The 13,717-nt window shown below is 28.5% G+C and overlaps 1 protein-coding gene across 2 annotated transcripts in view; it reads right to left on the minus strand.

Moving 5' to 3' along the window:
* LOC128863772 (stathmin) overlaps window positions 1-13,359 on the minus strand; it is a 60,368-nt gene extending 47,009 nt beyond the window's left edge. Inside the window, exon 1 of one of the 2 annotated variants that reach the window (XM_054103111.1) lies at window positions 13,256-13,359. In XM_054103111.1, coding sequence (XP_053959086.1) covers window positions 13,256-13,277 — 22 coding nt within the window. In that variant the 5' untranslated portion in view covers window positions 13,278-13,359. The remainder of the gene's footprint in view (window positions 1-13,255) is intronic. The other variant, XM_054103110.1, reaches the window with a different exon arrangement.
* Between the last annotated feature and the right edge of the window lie 358 nt (window positions 13,360-13,717).

Raw genomic sequence — 13,717 nt, forward strand, 5'->3', positions numbered from 1 at the left:
GCAATGACCATTAATAAATCTCAGGGTCAAACCTTCAACGTTGCAGGCTTAGATTTGAGTGTTGACTGTTTTTCACATGGCCAACTGTATGTCGCTCTTTCAAGAGTAACCTCTAGAGAAAACATGTTTGTATTGTCTAATGACAAGAAGGCTATGAACGTTGTATATAAAGACATTCTGTAATATAGTAATTGTTGTAAAAATAAAATAAATATATACATATGTAAAAATGCAAAAAGTTAATATGCAAAAATGTAGGGTATGAATTTAGATATCCCAAAGATAGCAGGAAATCTTCATGCTATAAAGAAAGGAGAATTGTTTTACTCCAAATTTAACGCGTGCGGGCCACGGGCAATAATGAATAAGCCAAAACTACTGGAACGATTTTAATCATTTTTTCAGTGAGTGACATAGGGTATATATTTTATACCCGTGCGAAGCTGGGCGGGTTGCTAGTATATAATAAATTGCCTTTTGTCCGATCCTCGAATAATCATTCCAACTTACAAAAAAACATTCCCAAAAATCGACTATTTTTTGATCCCGCACAGTAATCTAGCTGGCCATTTTATATGTTGGGTGAAATTAATTAAATTAAAAAAAATTTAAGTTTTTCTCTGCGTCGCATTTTTATTAGAAACAGAGAAACTCTTCAATGCAAAAACCACTTCTGAGTTATTCCACACGCTAAGTATGGCTCGTGTAAAATAAAAACACTAGTTTTTATTATTTTACGTTTTTTTTCATTAATTATGTTAAACCTCTGCCAAACCTCTGCCAAACCTCAGCGCTTTTCCTTGGCTACTGATTGTGGATGAATAAATTTTGTGCCCACTGTATAAATGAAAAGTTTGCTATAAAAATGATAAATCGATTATTAAATGGTATTTAAGTCTTGCGGAATACCCACCACCTTTGTTGGTGTTGTAGGGGTAAAATACACCAACCATTATGCACACATGTAAGAGCCCACACATACATGCAAACATACAAAGGCACGTAAAATCATCTCAATTAGGTGGCAATAAAAAGCGAGTACAACACCCATAAACGCAAATAACTAAGCATATCACACACACACGCACGCTGACAAAAGCTATTAAAGCAAGTGAAACACGCCCTGCCTTGGGTACTGCTGAATGTTGGCGGGTGGCATAATTAAAAAGCCATAAAAAATCACAAAAACCACACGTCAGTATGTATGAAGTTACGCACTGACACTCCAACATTGCATGAGCTTGATGTCATCGGCGTTAAACCGACAATGAAAAGGGGAAGTGACAGAAAAAAAAGAGTTATTGCAAAGAGAGGAGGCGAGAGCAGGAGTGAGATCGGTATGTTCGTTGAATGTTAATAAAATAATGCTACTTTTTGCACGCCAAGCTGGCTGGTTTGACGTTAACTGTCAACAGTTTTTGTTTTTTGCTTTAATATTTCACTACAAACACTTGATTTCATACTATATGCACACATACATAGATGAATGAGCGACATACCTCTGTATGTATGCATGATACCGTAAATTTGCAATTGGAATTGGTTGGAGTTGGCTGACAAATAATTGCGTAATGCATTTGAAGCCGTTTCTGTCATTTTATTATAGTTGACAGACAGCAGGGTTTTGAGTGGCTTCATACGGTTGCTGCTGCTGCTACTGCAGAGTTGCGCCTTGTACATTGGGTACATGTATGTATGTATGTGTAAGTGTGTATGTATGTATGTAGTTGCCAAAGATTAATGCAATAAATCTGTGTAATGCCAAATTGTCAAGAGACAATGACGTTGATCAAGTTGAAAATGATAAATGATTTTGGATGCAGACATTTCGTGCGCACTCAGCTGGCTTTTATGCTACAATTGAGTGGTGCTTGTTGGAAATTTTAATAGCTTAAGTGATGGGGATAATGATTTCCTATCGCCAAAGGCATAAGTTAAATTTACTAGGTATGTTACAAACTATAATTCATGTAGGTTACAAAATATATCTAGCACTAGAGAGTGAATGATAATCACGACATGGTACGTAAAAGTTGCAGGGATAAAAAAATTTGATATTTCTAAAAAAATTAAATTTAAATTATAAATAAATTATGTTAAAATAGATGCGTTACTCATTTTAATCGAGTTTTTTGGTGTAACCTTGATTTTTAACAAGAGTTAAAATAGTTGCAAATTTTCTAAAATACGTTATTTTTGTTTTTATTTTTTAAAAGAAACAATTTTCGTGAAATGGCGAACTTGGAGTATTAGCAAGAAAAAATAAAATAAAAAATAAATTGCATTTAATTTATTTTGTGCAAAAATAATCGAATTTCTTTCAATTTATTCAAGAATAAATTTAAATTGAAATTCTGGGCATTTTTTCTATAAAACAAATTTAAAATAAGATTTTTTCTTCTTTGCCATCAAAGTGCCGAGTAATATTTTTAATTAGACTTTACTCTGTGGAAAAAAGTTAAAAAATAATAATAAAAAAAAAAAATAATATAAAAAATAATAAAAAAATATAAAAAAATTAAAAAAAATAAAAAAATATATAAAAAATAAAAAAATATATAAAAAATAAAAAAATATATATATAAAAAATAAAAAAATATATAAAAAATAAAAAAAAAATATAAAAAATAAAATAAATAAAAAAATAAAAAAAAATAAAATAAAAAAAACAATAAAAAAAAACTATAAAAAAAAATAAATAAAAATTCAAAATAAGAAAAAATATACCTCGTGAAGCTAAAAATCTTTGTGTTGTATCCGAAAAAAAGTTTAATTTCTTTTAAGATTCTGCAGATACTTTTAATTAGACTTTACTCTGGAAAAAAAAAAATTAAAAATAATAATCCAAAAAAAATTATTATACAACGTTTTTTTTTTTTTAAGTTTAAAAATTTACGATTTATCCGAAAAAAAATTGAGTTCCTTTTAAAATACTGCAGAGAAATGTTCTTAATTAGACTTTACTCTGGCAAGAAAAAAATAGAAAAAAAAAAAAAAAAATTTAAAAAAAGTAAAAAAAAATAAAATAAACGCTTTTCCAATGCTAGGAGCTTCCAATAACTTTAACAGCTGAGCGATGTCATGTCCAGTGATCCAAGTAAATGGTCTATCAAAAGCTGCGCTTAGATGGTTAATAATGAATAATTCCTAGACGGTACCCTTTCTTTTGTCATCTTTGACATTTATCAAGTAGGCAGATGTACAATTTGAAGCGATAGAACAAAGCCTTAAAATTATTGGAACTTCTTATCAAAATGATCCGTCTTTGAGAAAAAACATATCGCAAAATCCGAGATTTTTTTGATGGAAATAATTATCTCTATGAGCCGACAATTCAAAGGCTGGTGAAAAAATTTCAAGAAACTGGTTTCGTAGAGGGCAAAAAGCCGACTGGCAGATCAAAAACTGGACGTTCTGGTGATAATATTGCCGCTGTAGCGCAAAGTGTTGCTGAACAACCTTGAACATCGATATCGAAACGTTCTCAACATTTAGACATTCATGAATCGACTGTTTGGCAGATTTTCCATAAGGTTTTGAATAGATTTATCAACAAACAAAATCATCGCATCGGCGGAGAAGAAAACCCTCGAGTAATTTCAGAAAAATCATTGCATTTACTAAAATGTACTGTTTGGCGTGGTTTTTGGGCTGGTGGAGTAATTGGCTCGTTTTTCTTCGAAGATACAAATGAAAGAGTTGCTACTGTCAATGGACATCGCTGTAGACAACTGATTGAAGATTTTTTGTGGTCTGAGCTTGGGGAAGAGACGTAGATGATCTTTATTTTTGTATTTATTAGAAATATGAAAGGCACCAGAAGCCAAGACTATCGGCCGATTTATTTTCCACAGAATGAAGCCACAAGTCACACACAACACGGGAAACATTGCATTAATGCGATCTAAGCTTTCCGGTCGGTTAATTTCACGTAATGATGACATAAAATTGCCAGCTAAATCATGCGATCTTACTCTATTAGACTACTTTTTGTGGGGTTTTTTGAGAAGCAAAGTCTATTTGAATAAGCCACAAACAATTCCAGAGCTGAAACACAATATTCGGTGCGAAATTGTTGGACTCAATGCGTTAATGTGTGAGTGAGTCCTTGAAAATTTAAATTCTCGTATGACAGCCTGTAGACGTGCTAATGGTGGACATTTAAATTCTGCCATTTTTCACATGTACTATAATTTTTAAGAGCCGTATTTTGAGGAAAAATATTTAAATCTGTTCTTTTACATGTTTTATTTTAAAACAACATCTATTCCCGTCTGCTGAAACACAATATTATTTTGGAACTTGCCGTCAATTCTTCTAAAAATTGGTTTGTGTGAAGGCTTGAGCAAAATAAGAAATAAACTGAAAATATAAAAAAAAATATGTGGTTTTGAGATTTATTCAGTGTTTTTATTTTTATTTGGGCATCTCCTCTGGGTATATACTATTTTAACTATTTTAGAAAATGTTTGTTTTTTAATATTTTAAGATAAAAAATACATTAAAACATTTTTTAGGAAGAAACTATATATTTTTGGTTCAAATATTTGTAAAAGTTATTTGTTGCAATTTTTGAAAATCACTTCCCTTTTCAGGTTTGTTTTTTTATTTTTTTTAAATAGATGCTATAAATAATACCAATAAGTTGTATAATGGATGTCCTAAAACTGTTCGGGTTATATTCAAGTACATACGTACAGCGAACCATTTATACTACTTTTTACTGTTTTCTGTTTTTTCTTTTGTATTATTTTTTTTTTTACTTTTTTTTATATTTTCATTTTAATTTTATTTTAATTTGTTTCATTTTACTTTATTTTTAATTTTGTTCTTTTTATTTGCTTTACACACATACACATACATATATATTTTTTTTAAGGTTTTATTTTACTTACACTTATTTTTTTTATTTAATTTTTTTTTCATTAAATTTTTTAATTCCTGTTTTTACTTTTTTCTATTTATTTTATATTTTTATTTTCTTAAAAAAAATTTTTTTGTTCAATGTTTTTAATATTTTTATTTAATTTTGATTTTCAGTTATTTTATTTTACTTTATTAGTATAATTTTTTTGTACACATACGTACATATTTTTTAGTTTTTATTTTATTTCATTTCTTTATTTAATTAGATCTTTTAATTCCTCTTTTTAGTTTTAATTTTTATTTTTACATATTTATTTAATTCTTATTTTCATTTATTTTATTCTAGTTTTTATTATTATTTTTTTCTTTACAGACACATATAAAGTGCATATGTACATATATATTCGTTTTAAGTTTTTATTTTATTTCATTGCTTTATTTTAGTTTTTTATTAATTAAATTTGTTTAATTTCTGTTTTTACTTTTTTTTATTTTTTTTTGTATATTTTTATTTAAATTTTTAATTTAAAATTAAGAAATTAATTAATTAAAAATTAAAGTTTTTTAAATTTAAAACACTTCACATTTTTTTTTAATTTTTCTAATTTTTTTTTCTATTTATTTTATTTCACTTTTAATTATTTTTAATATTTTTTGCTTTACAAACATTTTCATTTTGGTTTAAAATTCTGTTTTTAAGTATTATATATATTTTAGGATGAAAAATAAATAATTAGCAACCGCAAGGAAAAATAGCCTAAAGTGTATAAGTGTATCTAAGATCCTTATATATATCTTAGCTATATATATATATATATAGCTCTCTCTCTCTCCTTTTCCTTCACGTTATATCGTTTTTCTCTCTCGGGGAACGAAAATGCCCAAAACGTTGCATGGCCTTGAAATTTTACTCTCGATTCTCGTTCGTCCATTGACGTCTAAGAAGTTTCACTTCAAAAAATTTATTATTCTTTCAAACTAATTTTCTTCACCAAAATATATTAGCGAGCATTGTTTGAGCTCACACACAAACACCAACTCCACACATATATTTTCATGTAGTACAATCAGTCATCACACAAGCTGCAGTCATGCTATCATGCAATTAAATTCCATAATATTCATGAAAGGATTTTAATTTGCATTTAATTAAATTAGGAGCTGTTTCATGGAACGGCAATAAAAGTCGTGAGTGTTTGTGTGAGAGCAAGTGCTCGCACTCATTACTCAGCAATTTTGTAGTGCCGTAAATGCATGCCTGTGTTGGTGGCGGTAGAAAGCAACTTTAATGTAAATTCCAAAACTTTGTCTGTGTGATATTGGTAGACACACATACATATATACTTATTTACATATACAGAAATATCAGGCGAAACATTGGTCGACAGCAAAAACAGCAGTCGAAATAATGAAACCACTAACACCAGAAGTGAAAAAGCTCGAGGGAGCAACAAGACTACAAGCATACAACAAGTACAGGCTCATAGTACGAGTAATAGCACCTCAGGCATATGTTGAAACATCAGCTGATATGAGTATGTCGCATGCGCTCAAATGTGCGCTACACTTTCAAGGAAGTAAATGTGGCACACGCACATACACACTTACATTTGCTACCGCTGAATGTGCCTATACTTATTTGAACAAATCCTACAATTCTCAAAATTTGTAGATACACGAAAGTTTCCCGTTGTCAATTAGAAAATTATTTCGACTGCTTGACTATGTTGCCGCCCATTTATGTATATGTATATGTACATACACGTATATACTTGCACATATTTGAGTGCCTGCCAAAAGCGATGAGTAAGCATTTGCCATTCCGACCTCATAAGGCAGACGCTGCAATTTATTATGCGAAAATTAAATTAACTTCATCACAGTCCAAAGTGTGAGTCATTAGAAATTCGCTACATGGCGTATATTTTTGCTCTACTCCCTTTGGTGGTGGTGGTGGTGGTGGTGTTGTTGGGAGTCGCTGATGCTCCGCTGGAGGGCACTATCTGTTAGCACGCCTAAAAGCATTCTGCAGGAAATGATATTATCATCTACTTGCTGGTTATCCAGCACGAATTAAATGAGAAATTCAAAAACAGTGAAATATCTGTGAATGTTTATATGTATGTATGTTTGTTGGTTCGTCTGTAGATCAGATGAATTGTGAATTTTGCTTGCGCTTGTGAATAAAATATGTTGAGCATAATGAACTCTCGAAGGAATGACAAATACCAAAACTAATTATTTTATTCATTCGGATTGAATAGTGGAATAAAATAGTAAATAAAATAAAATGAAAACAAAGTGGCGTAACCGCATAACAAAGCATTGCATACTATAACATAGCACAGCATAACATACAAAATTCATGAACTTGGAATGAATGAAGCAAAAAAATAATATGCAATACAACAAAAGTAAAAAGATTTGGCAAAAAAGAAATTGAATAACAAATGAAAAATATTATTAAAATATAATAAAGTTAAACGAAAATTTAATAGAGATAAATTAAATGTAAGTGTAAAAGAATAAAAAGTATGTATAAAGCAAAAAAAACTAAATAAATAAAAAAAGTGTAAAGAAAAATATAACAAACAGTTAAAAATGAATTAAAAAACAATATAAATTGTAATAAAAAAAAATTAAAAATAAAATAACACCAAAATTGAATAGAGATAAATTCAGTTTTTTAAAGAATGAAGAAATAAAAGATTTTTATAGCATAGCATTAAACAAACACATTTTTTATATAAGAAAAACACAATAAAAAAAATAAAATTAAATAATGAACAAAAAAGGTGAAAAAAGCTAAGTTCAAATAAAACGAAAATTAAAATAAATATGAAAAAACCAAAAAAATCAAAATATTGTATTAGATAAAATAAATAAATTTGTGTCTAAGGCAAAGGAAAGTAAAGAAAAATAAAATAAAAATGAAGTAAAAATGAAAGGCGACCCGAAAGTAATTGAAAATAGCACAAAATTAAATAAAATAAAAAAAAAACAATAATTAAGACCAAAATTGAATAGAATAAATTCAGTTACTTTAAATAAATAATGAAATACTTGCTTTTAATAAAAAACCGAGTGAAAAACAGAACAAAACAAAAATAGAAATGAAATAAAATAAAAACTTGATAAAAATAAAGTTGAAATAAAACCTAAATTAAATTAAATACAAAAACACTAACAAAACCAAAAAAAATCAAACTAAGTAAAGTAAAACAAAATAAAAATTGTGCCTGAAATATGACCAAAAATAAACAAAAATACCACAAAATTAAATGAAAAAGCACCAAAAACAAAAAAACAAAATAAATGTAAATCTACCAAAGCAAAAAAAAAAAAAATTAAATAAAATGAAACAAAACAAATAAATAAAATATAAATAAAATAAATAAAATAAAAATTAAGTAAAAAGAAAAACCAAAACCGAAATAAATCGAGAATAGCACAATAAATAAAATTAAAAAATTAAATAAAATAAAAAATTTGAGAAAAATAAAGTTCAAATAAACTAAAAGTAAATTAAATACAAATAGCTAACAAAATAAAATTAAAAAACAAAAAAAAAATTGTATCACAGAAAAGCAAAGTACAGTGAAATAAAATAAAAGTGATGCCTGAAATATGATTGAAAATAAACAAAAAATGCACAAAATGAAATAAAAAAGTAATAAAAATAAAACAAAATAAATAAAAATTAAATAGAAATAAAAACTTGAACACAAATATGAAAATAGCACAAAATTAAATTTAAAAAAAAATAATAAAAAAATATAAATATACACAGTAAGCAAAATAAAATAATACATGAAAATACAAATTAAGTAAAAATAAAATAAAATAGAGAGAAGTAAAAATATAAATTAAAGAAATATATAAATAAAATAAAATAAAATAATGAAATAAAATATAGAAATTAAATCAAATAAGAAATTTTAAACAAACGAAAAACGCCTTAAAAAAATGTATACAAGATAAATTAAATAAATAAATAATGAGTAAATAATAAATAAACAAATAAATAAAAATAAAAATTAAAATAAAATATAAAACTGAATTCCATTAAAAAATGTAAGAAAGAGTAGAAAAAGAATATGAAATAAAATAGAAAACAAAAATAAAAAGAAAAAAATAGTAGAAATAGAAATTAAAAAATGAGATAAAAAAAATGTAATAAAAAAAAAAATATATATATATATATATATTAAAGAAAAAAAGTAAAATAAAATCGAATAAAATGCAATAAATAAAGTAAAAAAAACAAAAAATAAAATTTTATGCGAAAATTCGAAGATAAAAAATCGAACAAAAATCTCTCACAAGAATTATTCTAATGTGTAGTTGTATTTGTTTTGGAATACATTATGGCAATGAGTGCATTCCAAATTTTCAGAACTTTTGCACTAATTTACGTATTCAGCAGCATAAATTTGCTCAAATTGTTGCTGCTACTGCTGCTAATCGTCGGTGAGTTGTTGGCCATTTACCAGTTCATTCATATGCGCAATTAGCAGTTATGCGCCACCACTACTCTCTGGGGTGTTATTGTGGAGTGCCAATGGCCAGCGCTGTTGGCTCAGTTTGAGCCAACGGGTGTGAACATGGAAATTCATGCATGTATGTATATATGTATGTATGTATGTATGTATGTATGTATTTTTTAAATGGAAAGCCTGCATATGTTTGGATGTGCTAGTGTGCGCTTATTTAACTTCGTTGACATAACACAAACAGCACATGAAGAAATTCGAGCGAGTTGAATACCATTTTTTCTTATTGCAGGGTGGTGGCTAAAGTTTTTAATCGTGATGTAATGACAGAATGTAGACATAAAAAAAGGAAACATATTTACATATATTGTATTTGTTGGTGCAAACATCGAAATTTTTCCATCTACATAATCGCATTGTATGTTCAAGTGAAAGGTTAATGTTCGCTTGGTTTGTCACATTTTGAGTGTGCGGTAACTATAGAGTTGCCATGTACACAAATACTTTTTTTTATAATTATTTTGTATCCAAAAATTGTTGAAGTTTTATGATAAGTATATTCATTTTTGAATTGAGGTGAGCATTTTAGTTAAGGTTTTTAGTCTAGGCTCACCTCATGTGGCCTGAGACTGCAAAATTATCAAACTTTTACAACCAGAATGCAACCTTAAGAGAATATTTAAGCTGTTACCGAAGCTCAGACCTCACTTTGCCCAACTAGGCATTGGTCTATTAGTTAGCAGGCAAGGTGAGTATTACTGCAGAAGCTGATGAAATCCAGCGAGGCAAATGAACAGTGAAGCATCTGCTGAGTAGATGGTCGGCTGAAGAAGTGATTATCAAAATTGGGAGCATTTGAGTACAATTTCTTGCAGTATTTGCCTGCACAGCATTCGCACTTTTTTCCCGACTACGCTGATTGGCTTTCGAACAGCCATTAGAGGAACGAAATGACACTTTTACAGTGAGTCAAACAAGTTTTGGCACAATGTGTTTTTGCTTAACGATGTTGGCAATGTTTTCCAAGCCAGTTTTTTTTTCGTTGATTTTACATAAAAATATATTTCATACTACAACAAATGCAACATATAAAAAAAAAACTGTTAAAAATCAACGGAAATTTTCTGCAATTTTAAGCTGACATCCACTTTTTTACACTTAAATTAAGTAGGCTATAAAACAGCATGCCAAAAAACTTCTTAAATTCTTAAATAAAATCTTAAAATTCTTATTAGAAAGTTTGAAATTCTGATGAAATTTAATTTTGTGCAAAGTGTGAGATTCGACTTATACAGCTTTTCTTATAATAAGTGACATATTTTTATACAAATTAACAAAAAAAAAAATTTTTTTTGTATGAAAATATTGTAAAAAAAATCACTGTGCCAAACCTTTTTTTTTTAAATAAGCGGGAATTTGCAGAAATTTTAAGCTGACACACACTTTCTCACACTTAAATTAAGTAGGCTATAAAATTGCATACCAGAAAAAATGTAAAAATTCTGACTGAAAAGTTCGAAATTCCGATAAAAATTTTATGAATATTTTTAAATTTTGGGAATAAGTACAAGATTCGATTTATAAAGTTTTAATTATAATAAGTACCATATTTTATAAATCAGCAGCAGTCATAAGGGCACCGAATTGACATTTTTACAGTGAGTCAAACAAGTTTTGGTACAATGAGTTTTTTTTTAACAATATTGGCAATGTTTTTCATGAAAATTTTTTTCGTTAATTTTGCATAAGAATGGAACTATAATAAAATAAAAACAACACATTTAAAGTACCAAATTTCAACGCGCAAAAAAATTATTAAAAATAAACACGAATTTTTAGAAATTTCAAATTGGAAAACACTTTTTTACTTACACTTAAATTAGTAAGCTTCAAAATTGTAAACCAGAACAAAAACAAACAAAAAAAATAAAAATCAAAAATGTTTGAACAAAAATTAAAATTAAAAATTCTTGTGCAGTTTTGAGTGTTGTTTGGAGCTCGATTTTTAAAGATTTTTTATAATAAAAACTATATTTTTATACAAAATATTTGCATTTTTTCAGTTTTGGGTGAAGATTGAGACGGGATTTACAAGCTTTTATTATAATAAAAAGTATATTTTCATACAAAATTAACAAAAATAAATAAAAAATTTCATGAAAATATTTTAAAAAACAAGTCGCTGTGCCAAAACTTTTTTGACTAACTGTATTAGTTAGTTGGACGTTGTCACTTTGACGTCATCCTAATCTAAATTGCTTTAACAGAACAATTCCTTGATTTACTACAGAAAACTGGGGTGAGAAAAAAAAACATTCATGAAAATATTGTAAAAAAATCACAAATCAAAATTAAGAAAGAAAAAAAATTGTGATGAAAATATTCTAAAAAAAAATCACTTGCGCCAAAACTTTTTTGACAAACTGTATTAGTTACTAGTCACTTTCACGTCATCCTAATCTAAATTGATTTAAAGGAACAATTCCTTGATTTACTACAGAAAACCGGGGTGAGAATCTGGCTCTTTCAGTACTACCTCCTGCTAACCTAACCTCAATAACCAAATTATTTTATTTTTGATTTATTTAATTCGGTCTAAATAAGTAGATTCTTACAGACTAGTTTACAGTTATTAAATGAATATTAGGAACAGATGAATGTAAAATTTACCAATACTCCAATCAAAATCAATTACACTGAAATATGAGTCACACAATTTGACGCACTTAGCCTTCATTTTTTGACGTAGCTAGTAGTATGCACTGTAGCTACCAATATTCCATTGTTCCTGAAGTTACACGGATCATCATTTAAATTGTGTAAATGGATTAGATCGAACCACCATTCAAAAGTAGAGGGAGTTCCTTGTACGCTGCAAAGACTGCAGGCCTAGCAATTGTCGCGTGGAAACATAAGATGGGAGGTAGCCTTGCCATAAAAATCTACGCATAACAATTTTTGTAAAATTTTTCGGGAATTTTTCTATTTTGCTCAAATGTACCCCATAATAAAGTTTCCATATTAATGAAGAGTACGCAAAGCGGCTCCTAACTAAAGTTATGTAAAGGCACTTTAAGTTGAGGGATCATTGAACTGCTGAATATTTCCCTAATGAAGCTAATTACCGAAGAGGAAAATCGATGTTTTGAAACTTTTATTTCACTTTTAGTAGAGTTTTTATTATTAGTGGACTTTTATTTAAACCAAAATGAATGCTTACGCTAGGGAATTTCTTTCTAAGACGTGGGCAACTCTGATACTAATAACGTAATCAAATAATGAATTAGTCGAAAATGGTGCCACCGGCGTATCAAATATAGTTGCATATTGAATTTGCTATTTTGGTATTGTATAATGGGCAACAACGTTAGTGATATGTCACTTTATTTCCAAAAAAAAATTTTAATTTGAAAAAAAAAAAAAAAAATTTTTAATAGTTTTTTGTTTAATGGAAAATAACACAGAAAATGAATTCTCAACGAAATAGCAGATCTATGCAAGTAACCCCTTTTAAAGCATTTTTAATGCATAAAAAAGTTTCACATCCAATAGTTACTGTTTAACCCTCTGTTGGGCACCCGGATATGGCCATACTGGCCTTCTCTACTTTGGACGTGAATTTACGACTTGAGTCTCCAGGTAGCTTCCTAAAATTTCATATTCTATCGATTTATGAATATAACCTCTTAAAAGGATATTCGAGGTTCGAGGACGAAAAAAACCCAACCGAAGGTTTTAAAAAAGACCAGTCCAACGAAGGGTTGAAAACTTTATAATCATTTATTGCAAAACAATTTCTTTTTTAAATCGGTATTAAAAATTAAAAACAAAATTTAAAAATTAAAAAAAAAATTAAAAATTAAAATCATTTCCCTAAAACTACGAAAATTACTTACACGTGCAGTTGATGGCCACCATTATTATGCAGCTTTAGTTGTAACTCAAAACAGGCAGTGTAAGGCAGACGGGAAATGCACAGCAAAATGCTTCTTCTTGTTTAGTTTTAAATTATTATCTAATATTATTTATCTATTAGTACCCGATATATTAGTTTTTTTTTGGGTTTTTTTGAAAAAAGGTCGTTGTAGCCACAAGCCACTTAAGGCGTTGAAATTCCTGCACAACACACTTGAACGGGCAAGAGATCACACCGGAATGTTAGAGCTGACTGCTGACTGAAATGAACACAACACCATCGACTGGCGGTTGCAACACAAACTGCGATGGCGATGACAAAAATGTGGCGAACAACATTCGACTGCGAGGCGGCAGCAGCAGCACCTAATAGCGAGCAGCGCGACAGCAACAGCAACAAGAGGGGCAGCGACAGCGATAGCGCTAGCAGACACAAATAATAA

Source organism: Anastrepha ludens, chromosome 5, assembly GCF_028408465.1.
Source record: "Anastrepha ludens isolate Willacy chromosome 5, idAnaLude1.1, whole genome shotgun sequence".
Classification (NCBI taxonomy): domain Eukaryota; kingdom Metazoa; phylum Arthropoda; class Insecta; order Diptera; family Tephritidae; genus Anastrepha; species Anastrepha ludens.